The sequence below is a fragment of the Mesocricetus auratus genome, unplaced genomic scaffold (genome assembly GCF_017639785.1).
Source record: "Mesocricetus auratus isolate SY011 unplaced genomic scaffold, BCM_Maur_2.0 Super-Scaffold_4256, whole genome shotgun sequence".
Taxonomy (NCBI): domain Eukaryota; kingdom Metazoa; phylum Chordata; class Mammalia; order Rodentia; family Cricetidae; genus Mesocricetus; species Mesocricetus auratus.
Window position 1 is genome coordinate 4,798,255 of NW_024429182.1, and position 16,456 is coordinate 4,814,710.

A 16,456-nucleotide genomic window follows, 5' to 3' on the forward strand; every position below is an offset into this window, starting at 1 on the left:
TAGCCATCAAGAAAATGTCCACAGGCCAATCTGACGGAGGCAGTTTCTCACTTAAGGGTCCCTCTTCCCAGTGTGTCAGGTTGACAAGCAAAACCAGCCATCAAAATCTCCTATTTCAGTTCATTACATTAAGAAAAGAAGGAACGCTGGATTTCATGCCTTTACGGGTATGAATTGGCTATCGGGTCCTGGGGGAACAGAGGAACAAATTAGAGATACAACTTGGTATTGGTGAATACGAGAGATAGAGCCTGTGTGGAAATAACCAGTGTGTTCGTCGGGATCACCCGGCTCAGAGTGGACTCGGGAGAGAGTTACTAATGGGTATTTATGGAGATGACAGTTGGGTCAAGGGATCTAGTCAGGCATGGTGAAACGCCCGGGCCCACTGGCTGCAAGCCTTTCCCATACTAGGCCTGGCAGAGTCAGAGAGAGGGAAGGGTAACTAGACTGTGAGGAGATGTCTAGCTGTGGGAGGGGTGCCACACTCCTGCAGCCGAGGCTCTGCCAGGGTCCAGCCCAGCGTCACAGTCAAAACCGAGGGTAGAACGGAGAAAGTAGGGGTAGGTGGGAGTGGGGAGGGGCGGGGAGAGGTCAGCAAAGGAGTGGGCACCTGGGGAAGAGCCAGCCGCGTGACGTCAGACAGAAGCCACGTTGAGGGAGGTCAGCCACGTCCTCTGCCATCACAAGGGTGGCTAAGATGCACCACCCGGGTTTGGCAGGATGAAGGTCCCTGGGGCTTTAGAAGGACCGTCAGTGAAGGGTGCTGACATGGAAGTCTGACTGGAGTGGATCCAGGAGAAGACTCATCCACCTTCCGAGAGCCACGGGGGAGCAGGGAGGAGTAAAGGATAGCGGGGCTGTTCTGGAGGGTCACGTGAAGAGGTCTAGAGGGGGGGGGCATGACCCGGGAAGGCAAGTGCTGGAGATTCTCCATCCAGGAGTGAGAGCCGGGTGTGTGTACATGGCTGCAGTCTGTCAACGCCCCTCTCACCACCATTCCCGGAACGCTGGCGGGCTTTCTTGCTGTTTCTCTCACAGGCCTGGTGGGAGCTGCCACAAGGTCTCTCTGCCCTTAAGGCTTGCTCAGATGTTAATCTCCCCAGAGAAGCCTTTCCCGGACATTCTTGTCTGGCCTCCCACTTCACTGTTTATGGGCTCCGTCCGTATCTTACAGATCTTGGTACCCAATACTTCCTGGTACATGAAATTGCATTAACTCTCAGTGTTCTTGACCAAAACTCAAGTTCTTCCAGGGCGAAGACTGTTTTATTTTCTGCAACACCCCTAGTAACAGAAGAGTACTTCAAGAAATGCTTGATTAAATTACACGCATACACGGACAGGTCGCCATAAATACAGTCGTTTCAAGTGTCGTGGACACTTAAGGGTAAATGGTGAAGACTCATAGATCTGTGGTTTGCTGAGAACACAGCTGGGTCAGTTTTTACATAACCACCCACATCTCCCGTCTTTATCCCCCGAAAGAGAAATCGGTCTTCAGCCCCCACAAGCCTTGTCAAGCTAGAAAAGAAATTAGGAGCCAACTGCGATCTCGTTGAAAGGAAACCCTCCAGCACAGCAGTTTCCAGCTAAAAACGTGGTCTTTTCTGTACCCCAAGTGAGAGTGAACTTTGTTCCCGTTGGGTGTGCGGCTGCAGGGACATGGCTGATGGACTGCAGCATCCACCACTTGTAGTTCATGTCCAGACCTGTCTTTAGAGTGATCCTTGATTGCATTCGTTTCTTTCCTGGTAGTGCTGACAAAAACAACTTCAGCGGGTATTGTGGCTCACGGTTTGGGGGATACCATCTACCCCTGTCGGAAGGCCATGGGGTTGGGGGCAGGAGCGTAAGGCAGCTGGCTCCATTGTATCAGGTGCTTAGGCAGTTAGCTTTCTCCTCACTCGTTGGAGGTCCCCGATGTGGAATGGGGCAGCTGACATTAAGGGCTTGTGTGTGTCTCCCTTGATGAATCTGGTCTAGAACATGCCTTGTGGACATGTCCAGAGGCGTGGCTTCTTGCCAATTTTGACTCCTGTCTAGTTGATCAGTATTAGCCTAGGTTGCTTGATAACATAATATTTTTTGAAATTAAAATAACTACATCACTTTTCCCTTATCCTTTTCTCCCCCCAATGACACCATGGCCTTTCTTAGCTTGTACACCAGGAGAAAAATGGGGGATGACACTAACAGCCACATGACTTTACTAGTCCAGTCTTATGCTCCGCTATGCTTGGCTTTCTGAAGCTACTGGGCTCTGGAACAACCACTGAGCAGACCTTCTCTGTTCCATGTGGGTGGCTCGGGAGATTAAATGTGTTATCAATATAGCGATCCTTAAAAGATGTACACATATTCTTGGGAACCTTATTTTTAACCGTGGAAAAGAGTGCCACCACAAAGCTTTTGAAGGAAGACATTGTAGTCACTGCCAGCATGCTAAACTCTAAATTAACCCCAGGCACATTGGCTGAAGCTGAGGGGCAAATAACTTAAGGGTTGATTCTGGGTAACGGGCCACCACCATGTGCCAAGAAGCCTGTTTTCTGAGTCCCTATCTTCCTCGGCAGAAGCTGCTCTTTGTGCTCTATGTAAACATTTGTGTAATTCACGCATGCTCAAGGAGAAAGCTGGAGTCCTTGTGCCAAGCAAAAACATTGACGAGCAGCCCCAAAGCAAAAGCATTTGTCTGTTGCATCTTGTTGGATGGAGGGACAGGGCAATCTGCAGGAGCTTTTCCCGAGTGTCTAAGAACAGGTCTATACCCCCGGAATAAATGCTCGAGTATGTTTTGCTCCCTTCCCCACGTAACATTAATGTAGTTAATACTAATTATGAAAGGCAATACAGAAAAAAAGAAATTCCTTTAAAAACATCAGTGATGGATCTGAAGAGATGACTCAATGGTCAAGGGTAGGTACTGCTGTCGTACAAGAGCCTGGTTTCCCACACCCATGTTGGGTGTCTTCTAACTGCCTGCAACTCAGCTCCAGAGGATCCAACACCCTCTTCTGGCCTCTCCCAGGACCCACACTCAGGAGCACACGCTCCTCTAGACACACACATAATTAGAAATTAAAACACTTGAATGTCAGTATGTATTGTGGTGTTGAGTGGCCCCCCTTGTGTAGCAGTAACTGTCAAAGGGATTTACTCCTGAGGCAAGAGAGGCTGGGGTCCCTGCGAAGGCTGCTGGCTTGTGTCTCTCTTACATTCACAGCCTTCCACAGTGGGTTGCCTTGAGCTTAAAATTCCTGGGTAGACCCTCAAAATCCCTGGGCAGGAGCACCCCAGCCCTGAGCACACTAATCCCCGAATCCCCTGCCAACCAGTGTGTGGAGAGACTGCTGTATTGGTCACTGTCCTCATTGGTGTATAAACACACCCGTGGAGCTCCTGGAGAAAGCGGAGTCTGTTTGGCCATGGTAGAAGAGGCAGAGGGACGCTCACACCAGCAGGAACACACAGCAGGTCCTGTCATCTTGGCGCCTCAGAAAGCACACGGCTGGAGCCAGCATCTTACCTGAAGGGTCAGCTCCTAATGCCCCTACTGTTAATTTGACTTCATGCCCCAGAGGCTCCGCAGCCTTCTGAAGCATCTCCTCTCATCTGTGGTGCATTTCACCAAACCACAACATGACAGACAGACAGACAGACACGCCTGCAAACAGCCAACACGTCCTGCGCTCTGATCGTCTTTTCTGGCTGTTTAACTTAGTCTTTGCTGAGACCAGTGCAGACGTTCAAGGGAGCCTTTTAGCAACCGTAGGAAGTCTGCCCCGTCCCCAGAGTGCTGAATTGGAAACTCCAGCAGGAGTGGCTAAACAAACATTCCTGGTTTTCATCCCAGACCTTCTGAGCTGCAGTCGGAGCAGGGCAGACTAAGAACCTGCTTCAGAAGCCAGTCCTCTAGGGATGTTCAGATACGCCAAAGCTTTGGAATCACGAAAAGAATCATCTATCTGCAGCCCCAACCTCCTCTACCCTCCGAGTCCCGCCATTTTGCTGGAGGCTGGAATGGAAAGCATTTCTTCTAGTGACCTGAGTCCCAGGCAGAGGGGCAGCCCCTGCTTGTATTTAGAGTTGTACACACAACTCTTCTAGCTAGTTTACAGGGTGACTTGCTTATCTTTTCTAGGTAAGTATCATTTCTTGGTCACATTTGAAAGCACCCAACATAACATGACATTTGGTAGATGAGTTGGGTTCACTAAATGTTCACTCCATCGGTCAGTCCCTGCCAAGGCTTCAGTTTGACAACGCTGGTCATAAAACATGGACAAATAAGAGACGTGGGGGCAGAAAAATCAAGAGGAAGGTCTATCCTTGATTCTCACATCGCCGGGATGAGTTCCCCCACCTCCATCAGTACCTCCATCATCTCCGTACCATCCCCATCTTTGATGCCTGCCACTCAGTGATCTTTGTGGGAGCATCTCACTAAGCCTCCACTTACACCATTTCCTTTCATCTTCCTATCGCCTTCTCATGTGAATGATGAAACTGAGGGGTCACGTGAGTGTCATGTGGTCGAATGGCACAGATGGAACCACATCTCGGATCAAACTCGGAGCCTTATTTCTAAGTATTTCAATGCTTTTCTGCTAAAAAAACAATGACAATTTGCTGATTGAGATACACCTCTTAAACAACTGAAGCTAAAAACTAACAACATAGACCAAGCTCATCCCGCCATTGGCACTTCCTTCTCCTGCCCCTCCGTAAACCCCTCATGCTATTTGCTCAGGCCAGACAATCACAGATCGAGGTCCTCAGTCTTGTGTACCTGAGGCTACAACCCTTCCAAATTTACGCTCCACTGACACCATTTGGCTTTAAAGGCTGGAAACAAATTTACGGAAAGCCGTGGTGGCAGAAATACTTATGAAACAATGTAAACTAAAAGCTAACGCCATGTTGGACCATTGTGTTTTCAGATGTTGATCACGCGCTACAGGGGGGCTCTTCATGAATGGATCTGCAAGCTAACGGGGTTTTCCAGTCCACATTAGTGGTGAGGTGTTGGCTGGGGCTTTCCAAATATGTCTTTAGTGTGTCTGTGTTGGTGACTTATGAATCAAAAGAATGGCTTTGCTATGCGATTCCCAAACAAACTCCTGAGGTCTGCCGAGACAGTGATCTGTGACCTGAGGGCGCATCGGTAAGAATCCATCTCTGGGTAGGCTACAAAGGCTGGATGGGAGGGGGGGTGGAGGAGCAAGCTTCCGGCCTTCAGTGCACAACAGCTCTTGCTTCCAGTGAAAACACGTGGCGCGATACTCCCTTTCTGCTCACGAAGACATCTCAAGTCTGCAGTTCACATCTTCAGACACTTGAGCAGCATACAAGTGGTCCCACTGTAGCTCAGCAAACGGTTTAGAATGGAGATAGGTATAAGAGACGAAAAGCTTACAATGCACAGGCCATGGTGCCCCGGGGATGCTATGGCTTAAGTGTGACTTCAAGAGCTCCTATGCTGGGAACCTGATTTCCAAAACTCACATTCTAACCGTATTTGGAGGTGGGGGACCTTGGGAGGTCTACTAGCTGCTATGGTAACATCCCCGACAGAAGCAGTTTAAGAAAGCAAGACGGTTGGCTTTGACTGTCAACTTGACACAATGTAGAGTCACTGAGAAGGAGTCCCCGCAATGTGGGGCTATCTTAACGAGGTTGGGTCATGGGTACACCTGTTGTGAAGGGGATCCCCTTCTTTATGCTAATTAAGGTGGGATGACTTCCCCACTGTGGGTAGAATCCTGGAAAGAGATTTTTTTTTGAACTGCGGAAGAGCAAGGGGGAAAACCAGCTAAGTATTAGCACGCGCTAATCCACTGCTCTCTGCTCTTGACTGGTTACTTCAAGTTCCTGTAGCCTTGACGTCTACACAACGATGGTCCCGTACCCTGAAGTTATGAGCCTTAAGTGGCTTTCACCAGGGTATTTTATCATAGCAACAGGAAATTAAAGGATTTGTTTTAGTTCACAATATGAGGGTATACAGTCTACCATGGCAGGGAAGGTATGGAGGCAGGGGCCTGGGATGGCTGGTCCGACACATCACCAGTTAGAAAGTCAAGAGACATGAACACGGTTACTCAGCCAGCCTGCTCCTTTGTTCCTTTAAGTCCACGGGACAGTCCTATATCATGTTAAGCGACAATGAAGACACTGCTGGAGGCACATATTTCAGTATAGAGGAAAACAGCGGTGGAAATAAGTGATCCTTGAAGCTGATGAGCACATGGAGCTAGACCCAGACTCTTGTTGAAGAAGTCTGAGGCGACCTTGGAAGTATCACTGTGATGCTGGGGCACTGCCCTTGGCCTTCCTGGTTCATTTCAGTCAGCCCTTTGCCCTCGTGCGTCTGCAGATCCAACCAATCAAAGAGCACAAGTATCTGATAGTCGGGAAGTGGTGGCGCATGCCTTTAACCCCAGCACTCGGGAGGCAGAGGCAGGCGGATCTCTGTGAGTTCGAGCCTGGTCTGCAAAAGCTAGTTCCAGGACAGCCTCCAAAGCCACAGAGAAACCCTGTCTTGAAAAACCAAGAAAAAAAATTTTCTGCTAAAACTTCATCTGTACCAAACATGAACAAATGGTTTTCTCATTCTTCCCTAAACAACACAGCAAGTATGACATCTGCAGAGTGTTCACATTGTACCAGATGTTATATGTAATCTAGAGATGATTAAAATATATAGGAAGGGACAGTGATAGGGGATATTTTTCTGTGTGCTGTTAACATATGAGTCTCTTATTGGTTGATTAATAAAACGCTGACTGGCCAGTAGCTTGGTAGGAAGTATAGGAGGGGGAAGGGGGGCTACCAGACAAGGAGAGGCGCCAGGAAGAGGCCATGTAGTCGACAAAGGAGTAACAGGTCTGGGCATTCTCTGTTAAGCCAAGATCATGTGGAAAAACTTCGATTAATAGAAATGGGTTAATAATTAAGAGAGAGCTAGCCAATAGGAAGCCTGAGCCATTGCCCAAACAATTTCTAATTAATATAAGCCTCTGTGTGTTTATTTGATCCAAATGGCTGCAGGACCAGGCAGAACAGAAACTTCTGTCTTCAAATGGGACTCAACCTGGGGCCTGAATCCACGACCCTGAGTTAGCTCAGTCGGTAGAACATGAGACTCTTAATCTCAGGGTCGTGGGTTCTGTCCCCATGTTGGGTGCCAAAATGTAAATAGAGTTCTTAATTGGTCTAAGTAATAAAAACCCAGAGGGAAATGCTGTGAGATCAGAGAGAAGGAGAAAACCACAGCTACAACTTACCTCCTTAGCATCTCAGCAGACCAGGAAGGAAGTTCCTGTTTCTCCCTGCTTATATCCTGTTTCTGCCCAGCTACCTCACTTCCTGTCTGTCTGTACAGACCTCCAGACCTCTATGGTTAGCGAGTGGCAAGCTCCATTCTCTGACCCTCAGACAGGCTTTACCTGTACAAGCAAGATATCTCCACAGGTAGACAGCTCAGTAAGCATATAGCACCTGGCCGGCAAGTGGATTTGGAGATTCCCAGCATCCAAGTCGGTGCTGAGGGGGATGACAGCCTGTCCGTGACCATATGGCCTTGAAGGCTGGCTAGCTAGTCTACCAGATGATACCACAAGCTCCAGGGTCAGCTGCTTCCGTGACAGAGGAAGACTTCACAGTCCTGGATCTGCATGCACACTTGCCCACACGTGGGTACCTACACATTCACAGACATGCACACAAATCACAAACATAGGAAAATAAAAAATACATATACATGGGGGATATGCACAGCTTATGGGCAAATACAATGTCACTTGATGGGATGGGAGCATCCATGGACCTTGGTATCCTGGGGGGGGGGTGTCCTGGAACTAGCTCTCCCATGGATACTTACAACCGTGTGGCAACCAAGTGAATTGCTGGTGTAAACTGGTGACTACCACAGATGCCCACCTAACCCATGGATTATTTTGGTGGGGGGGGGGAGAGAAGGTCCCAAAAGATGAAAATGTGGAGGGAAGGGTGTGCACCCAGGACGCCAATAGGAAACCCTCAGTCATTGCTGCAAGACCAGACTAAAGGTCAGTCAAAGCCTGTGACCTTTCAGGAGATGCCATGTCCTTTCTCACAGGGAGGACCTCATTGCCTGAGGTTTTAAATGACACATGCGCAAACAAATCCCACCGCTTTATCCTGAAATCTGTTTCAAACAGTTCATAAACATAATGGGCTTATGACGGCTTACAGCAACACGCTCGGGAATAAGAGCTGCGGACAATCTGCGAATACATAAATAGCCAGCTGCTTAAATAGGCTGGTTGCACCCCGAGTAGGAACAGGCAGAAATCCAGATCTGTGTGCATGACGCCCACGGATACCACCCAGAACACTGCCTCCCGTGTGATACCACAGGCCGCCAGCTCATGCCATGAAGACAGTGAGGGAAGCTTGGGCTCTCCAGGCCAGTGAGGACTGGGAAGGGATGCTCACCAGGGCTGGGTTCTACGACCTCCCAGAAGCTTGCATCCGCAGGTCAGAGTGGAAAAGGATCAGCAGCAGCAGGCAAGGATGCTTGCTGGAGAAGCCTGGCAGCCAGAGCTTGATCCTTGGAACCCAAATAAAGGTGGAAGGAGAACAGAACTATCCACCACCACCACCCTGACCGCCACATGCACACCACGGCATGTGTGCAACTCTCACACACAACAAGTGTAGCCGCAGAGCCATGAATGAACTCTGGGCCCACGTGAAATAGGGCATCTGATAGAAAAACTGTCTCTGTGAATACCCAAGAATGAAGAGGCTTTCCTAACAGGGTTTAAGGGATATGAAGAACAGGTTGTGTATCCCTGAGCTAAATGCCTGAGTCAGAAGTGTTTCAGATTTCAGGTTTAGGGTTATTTGGATGGATCTTTCTGGCTGTGTGTCCTTAATCCAAAGTAGCTCAAACTTGAGACTTTGTGGGAGCATGAAGCCACTTCAGAACATTTTGGACACTCGATGCTCAACCTGTATACCCACTGTTTGCAACCTGTGCAAGCAGGGGTCACTTTCCTCTTGCTGTGATAAAACACCACAACAAAAAGCAACCCAAGGAAGAGAGGGTTCATTGGCGGGGTGGAGGAGGTGGGCAATGCTGTAAACCCCAAAGCTGGCCCCCCAAAGCACACTTCTTTTAGCAAGGCTCGGCCTGCTGAAGGTTCCTCTACCTCCCCTAATGGCACCACCAACCGGGGGCCAGGCGTTTCCAGACAGGAATCTCTGGGGCTGTTTTTCATTCAAACCGCGGCACTTGGAAATTAAAAACCAATTAGCCCTAGCTGTTTCTGAGAACCGAGCGGTGTTCCCGCAATGAAAAGGGAAGAGTCTGCGCTAACAGTGGACATGAAGAGGCGTGGACATCCAGGGTGGAAGCCAACGAAATGTCCCTTATGTGCGCATGCGGAGCGTCACACAGGAAATGAAGCACAATGTGAAGATCCAATCGGGTGCAGAGAACGTAGACACAGAGTAACGCGCATGAGAAGTAAGCTTGGCAGCTGCGGTGCTTGACCGAAACACGGGGATCCAGGAGTGTCTCCACTCGAGGGAGCGACGGCCCCACTTCTCAGGGTTACAGAGCTTCTGATCCTAGCACACTTATGAATACAACTACAGGCGTGTACTTTCATCTTAGAAACGAGCCTGTATTTTGGTAACTTGTATAAAGAAGGCTTTGGTTCATTAAAATAAATAAATAAAGCCTAGCAACTCGGGATCACTTCTTTCCCTTTGGTGGGACTTACAAGGGCTTTTACCCCCAAGTCCAGTGTGCCTGGCGTCTTTATTCCTGCACTAGCACACTGTGCTTAAAACAGCAGCCCGTGGGTCCTGGCAGTCAAAGGGCAGATGCCTCAGACATAGTCTCTACTTAAACTGTGACCATCTGGTATAGTTTGGATGGCCGGGGCCCGTGGGCAAGACCAACAAACTGGTCTTAAAGTGGTTTTCTTAGTGGGAAGTCTACTTTTACAACAGTGATTTTTCTTCCCAAATGAACAGGAGGCAGGCCATCCAATTTACAGGTTAATTAACCCATTTTATGAAATGTTTGACTTCTAAGTGATTACGCACTTACTGTGCTCTACCTTCAGAATAAATAATGTTTGTACATTGTATGGAGACACAGTCAGCAGGGGCATTCTCATCTGGTTTCCCGATTTGTCGTCGTCTTCCTCCTCCTCCTCCCCCTCCTCCCCCTCCTCCTCCTCCTTCTCCTTGAATTTCTCAGTGCCCGAAACAACTTCAAGAAAGCAGCCTGGGCCAGTTAGGGGATACTAAACCACATTTTAATCAATAAATAGGAACAGTTGTTAACCACTTATTAGGTGGGGAAAAAAAAGAGGAACACATAGCGAATTCCAAAGAAAAAACGACACCTTGAAAAGGAAGTGCCAAGATCTTTACCCTAAGTGTCATTCGTAGAATCAGAGGTAACAAAATATTACTCAGAAAAACAAACTTGGACTATCTGAAAGAATTCCGGGTGTGTTTGAAATACAAAACCGCTACATGAAGCAGAAACAGGGTTGTCCTTCAGCACCTGTGTGGATGGTTTGGCAAACCGATGAAAGGACGAGACGACTAGTTATTTAAGTTCACATTACGGGCCAAGTTCAACCCCCCCCCCCCCCCCCCGACAGCTCTTGCTCTGCTCTGCAACCCAGGGAATCTCCATCCCCAGGGCCCTCACCAGCTGCTTTCAGGTACCTTGGAACTCTGAGGTGCTGGTGAGGCTATGAGGACAAACCTGGGGAGGCCTGGGGAGGCCTTGGTATCTGACTCAGCCCCGGCTCGATTTCTATCTCAGACAGAAGTAGCTTTGTCCTTGGCATGGCTCCATTTACCACAACCCTCTATGGTCCTAGCTCCTAGGAGGCAGCGCTGCCACGGTTCTCACTGATGACCAGGGAACCGGCCTCCTCTTACAACCTCCCAGTCACACCTGAGGTAAGAGATTTCCACTGTTGGCTCTTTTTCTTAATTCCCCACTTAAGAGAATTCCCTGTATTGACGCTTCTCCATGGAAACACCTAGAACGGCTTGTTTTCTGGACTGGGCCCTGCATACTAAAATATTAACTGTTTTCTCACTTCCCGGGGGGAGGTCTGCATAAGAATCTGTCCTAAGCCAATGAAAACAACCACTCTACAAAACAGCCACCTTTTCCAGGAGAGGCAACGAGTATCTCAACTATATTTGTTTGTTAAGAACTGGAATCCTCTTTGCCAAGTTAAACTAAGGTTTTTGACTTTCCATTGATGCCAACACCAATTAAGTCTTCTCCAGAGGTCATGTCCATAGCACGCACTCAATGTGATGACCAGGTAAAAGAACTGTGAACAGGAAATTAACCTTAAAAGGAAAGTACAAAGTCATCCAATAAACAAAATAATTAAAAAAAAAATCTAGAAATCCAGAATATCAGACATTGCCAGAAAACTTCCTCCCTGCTGAATCAATATACTTTCCTGAAATTAAATCTCTTTAACATTTCCGGGTACTTTGAGAGCATCAAAACAATAAAAGCAGACTAACAATTGGACTCATGGATGAGTGACTGCGGGCTCTCGGCTGGAAGGGAAGGATGGTCAACGGCCGAAGTAGAGCTCTTTGGTGAGCATGGAAACCATACACGGGATCTGCTTCTTCTCGTTGAAGCAGGGGTCGTCACACTGGGACTCGAAGTGCCTGGCTACCCTGTCGTTCACTCTGGTCAGGATCTGCATGATCTCCAGGTCTTTGCCATGCTCATCCAGGATGGAACAGAGGGCCTGCACAAACCAGGAGCCTTTTCCCGGGTTCCTCCATGAGTAATAGCCTTCAGGGAGGGAGGGAGGGGGGAGGGAGGGAGGGGGAGAGAGAGAGAGAGAGAGAAACAGAGAGGATCCATTAGCCAACCTTGCTAGCTGCGTCACCCCTTGGGGAGAATGGACTCTCAGCACTGTGGGGCCTGGATGTCTCAACATCATCTCCCTTTCTCCTGCATCTAAGTCTCCACTGAGAAGGCTGTGTTGAGAGCAGACATCACGGTGTGAGGTACTCATGAAGACACTCAAAATGCTTTGGGCACTCCAGCACGGATGCCAATAGCAGACGACGTCACTAGAGGCCAGTGACGGCAGACGCTGCCAGAGGGTCGGACCCCCTATGTCTGGGATACCGGAGATACCCAAGAGACTGAGGTGTGTGGAGAGTCCCCTAGGGAAGGCAGAGGACATGTCACAGTGTTGCAACACCTCATCACCCTTCTGGAATGGGTGCCGCTTCCTAGCCCAAGTCCAGGGGAGAGACCTATAAGAGCTGCAGAGATCCTGGGGTGTGTCTGTACGGTCAGGAGACGCCGGAATGAGGAGTAGAGCCCATTGGAAAAAAATGTTGAGGCAAGTTCTGCTGGCTGCTTTAGGGCCAGAGACGGGGAGGAGGCTGCTGACCCAGGATGGCAGGCCGTGTCAGGCAAGAAGTGTGTGATTCTCATGGACCATACGAGGTCTCTGGGAAGAAAGCTGATTGGGGGGGTTTCCTGGGCCTGGACCCAAGTGTCTTAAGAGGAAACCCTAGCAGACTCTGGAAGGAACACCTGACACAGAGGAGCAGGTCCCCAGGAACCCTGGACCTCACAACAGCTGCTGGCTTCAGTCGCCTGAACAATGCAGAGGCTGGCTGGGCTCTAACCCCTGAGCACGGCTCCCCCTTCTGCGACTCTGACCCTAAAGATATCTAAAATAGCTTCTTGCAAATGGGAAAGCCGGCGAGAGTCGGAAGATCGAGTTCCCCCAGCGCTCTAGCAAGGCTGTTGGAGGGCTCACACCTGCACGTCCAGACGGTTACGTGGGAACCCCTAAAGGACAGAGGTCAGAGGACACAAGCCCAGAGAGTCAGTCCATGCCCAGCCTCACCGGGTCACCACGAAGAGTGAGATCTACAAATCAACGCAGCGACGTGGCGTTTCAGTCATCATCTTGGCATAGACATTCTGGTGGGAGGATTGCCTTTGTCTGTGACTTTAAACAGTGTCCGCCGTGTTGTCTAGCGCCTTCGACAACGCAGCGACGCTGCCGAACTGTGGCCCCTTCACCCGAGGAGAGGGAAGCGTGCTCGGCGCCCAACGACAGCAAGGGCCAACACGAAGCTGCGTTCGGTTCACACAGAGAGCGGTGGGCCAGTCAGCGGCAGGCACCCGGCAGTCAGCTGCAGTGCACCGTGTCCTTAGGATTCTGACCTGCACTGAGCACACGGGCAGCCAGCAGCCCAAGCCAGGCGCAGTCACTCAACAATACACTCGTTTGTAGACGAAGTCTCATTCAACACAGTGGCCTGGTTAAGGATGCATGGACTATCATCTCCCTGGGTGTGTGCTCTGATGACCTTTGACCTCCAGGAGCTCTAGGGGAACCACTTGAAAGTACAGATGTCATCCTGTGACTCTCTGACCTGAAATAGTTTCCTTGCAATTTTTTTTTAAGTCAGGGCAAAGCTCAGGCTGCTTCGGCAGCACACACAGCCCACAAGAAGCTCTTATATATGCTTTCCGTACGCTGTCACACGCTGAGCTGTAGAGTGAATTGTGCCCCACCGCCATCCTCTGGAAGTCCCAGCCTCTGGTGTGATAGCCTCCGTGGAATCAAGTTAACAAGGTCAGCAGGGCGGGTCCCTGTCGCAGTAGTATTAGTGTCTTTATGAGAGGATACGCCAGAGCGCTTCCTCTTATGTTTTCTCTGCCGTGTGAGGAAGAAGGAAGGCCATTTATAAAGCAGGAAGAGAGCTCTCTTCTGTGACTAGGTGGTCGTGAAAAAGGTGTCTGTTGACCTACGCCAACCGACACATCTATGATCCCTTCAGTCTCGAGCCTGGGGAGCACACTGGGCCATTTGACCTAAAATGGAGCGATGACTGAGCTCGGGAGTCATAGGAGCACCTTCCTTACTGGTCCCTGTGGAGGAGTTCATCCTCTTCCTCCAGCGCCTGAAGACTTGCTTTTTATACATCTACAACCGGGTTTACTCACAATGATGTCCGCCAATGCTCGCACGGCCAGCCTCCCAAGAGCAGGAAGACGAACACACTTTCTATCCCATACAGTGATTGAAAGTGTGATGTCAGGGTCCTCACAGGACCCAGCCCTAGATCCTGCCAGAGCTGGGTTTGTTTTCCACATGTACTGACTAACACTGTGCTTCTGCAAAAGCCCTACAGCTGGGGAATTCTCATTCTGCCAGGGTCTGTACCCAACAAAGAAACGGCTTGTACTGAACACACTCTGGCAAACACAGGTAACAAGAAGCCACACTCATTCTGGGCATTGTGTGGTACCTGTCAAGGTCACAGAACAATGATCCTGGTCTGAGGCACAATACAAAGTGTCTGGGTACTGAAATTTGAGCCTGGACACATTTTTGAAGCTCACCCAAGTTCAATTAATTTTTCAGCTGCAAAAGCAACAATGACTTTCTCCATTAACTATACAATTATTATAAGGATGATGGGAGGGGGGAGATGCTTTGTAATTATTTAAAAAGACATTCTTATAATAGCATTGTTACTTATATGTACGGTTATTGCTTATTGTGAAACTCCTGCAATTACTATTAACACTAGCAAGTGACACAAAAGGAGAGAAACCCAGTTTGCTAGGGAGAGAAATGAATTCTGTGGTGGGCAGAATAATTGTCCTCAAAGATGCCACACCTAATCTGGAACCTGTGGACTATGCCATCCTGGACGACCAAGAGGACTTTTTAGATGCCGTGGGGAAACGGTCCTGGATTGCACAGGCAGACTGGGTCTCAGAGAGTGGAGGAGGGGGAGGGAAGAGTGTGTACGTGGGGTTGGCAGAGAGAGTGAGAGCAGCAGGGACAGAAGACAGGGCAGAGCCATCTGAGGTTTTTCTGGCTTTTGATGGGAGACAGGGCCACAAGCCATGGGATACAGGAAGCTCTAATGTGCTAGGAATAAGAGGAAGCAGATTTTCCCTCTGAGCTTCCAGCAGAGAGGCAGCCCGGCCGATTCACTTACCGACTGGGACTTCTAGAACATTGAGGTAAGATGTTTATGTGACCTGAAGTCATTTTGTCTGTAGGCAAGCCTGGGTATCTGCTGCCCTATTTATGGATAGTGCTTCAGACTTCAGAACATTTGGATGGGTTTGACTGGTTGCCATTTTTTTCCTTTGTGTGTGTGTGTGTGTGCATGTGTTGCACGTATGTGCGCATGTGCACCTGTGTGCAGGCACCTGTGTCCATGCTGGGTCTCTCCCTCTATTGGATCTCCACTTTATTCCCTGAGCCAGGCTCTTGGAGCTTGCAAGCTCAGCTAGAGTGGCAGGCAGGACAGTGCGTCTCCAGGGCACTATCCGCACACCCAGTGCTTGGGCTTACAGGCACACGCTGCTACATCTGGCTTCTATGTGGGCGCTGGGGATTCAGTCCTGGGTGCTCATGCTTGAACTGCAAGCAGCTTACCCCATGAGCCACATTTCCGGTAAGGAAATACTTGGCACCTGAAATGCTACAGCATCCAGACTTTTGAGCGTGTGTGTGTGTGTGTGTGTGTGTATGTGTGTGTGTGTGTGTGGTACTGACACTGTTTCAAACCTGGAAACATTTTCGAATTAGGGGTGCTAAAGCTGTAACTAACTACTGCAGCAAAGGAGACTGATACAGCCCTCAGGCCTGAAGGCTGATGGAGGAACGTGGGTTGGTTGGATCAGCTGACAGTGGACAGGTTACCTGGAACTGTGGAGTAAGCGAAGAGGAAGTCGGCTTCCACCGGGATCTTGTACCGGGGGTTGGCGTCAGTTTCGTTGATAGGCCCAGAGTCGGCCTGGACCCCGTCATCGAGCTCCGTGCCTCGGCATGCCTAAAGCATATCAAAGTAGCAATCGCACATGGGCTGGCACCAGCACCGCTCGTGCTGTTCCTGCCGTGCCCCAGGAGCTCAGCGGCCAGCTGATGGAGCGATAAGCACCTGGCTTGAGTCAATTTACAAAGCGGGGCATAGTGATGCCTTCCAGAAATGAAGCAAGCGCCTGTGCCAACCATTTCCAGGCAGAAGGCCCCAGCCCCAGTCAGCACTCCCCACAGAAGCACACCATCCCGGGCACCATGCCATGGCCCCCCACCCCTGATCCCACTGGCTCTGCGAAGCACCTGGATGAAGAAGAGTTTGGGTTTCTCTAACAGGGTTTTGCACCGATCTCCCCTAAAATGAGCCGTCAGGTCCTTTATCGGCGTCACGCCATCTTTCCCGTAAATTAGATTCTCTTCTCCGTGGCTCAGCAGGACGCAGGCGAAGCAGGCTGAGTTGCTGTGGTCCTCCTCCGAGGCTGCGGGGAAGCAATGTCGACACTGAAGGGTCACAGGATGGGCTCCACAAACAGCCGGCAGTCTGGGGCCCGGGAAGAGCACGGTATCCCCTTTTCAAAGGA

At 49.8% G+C, this 16,456-nt stretch overlaps 1 protein-coding gene across 1 annotated transcript in view; it reads right to left on the reverse strand.

The window, feature by feature from the left end:
• Positions 1–10,652: 10,652 nt before the first annotated feature.
• The window catches only part of Casp7 (caspase 7), a gene marked incomplete at its 5' end in the record, with an annotated part of 37,126 nt that continues 31,322 nt past the window's right edge, over positions 10,653–16,456 (reverse strand). Inside the window, 3 exon segments of the mRNA NM_001281842.1 lie at positions 10,653–11,851; positions 15,759–15,888; positions 16,179–16,354. Coding sequence (NP_001268771.1) covers positions 11,622–11,851; positions 15,759–15,888; positions 16,179–16,354 — 536 coding nt within the window. The 3' untranslated portion in view covers positions 10,653–11,621.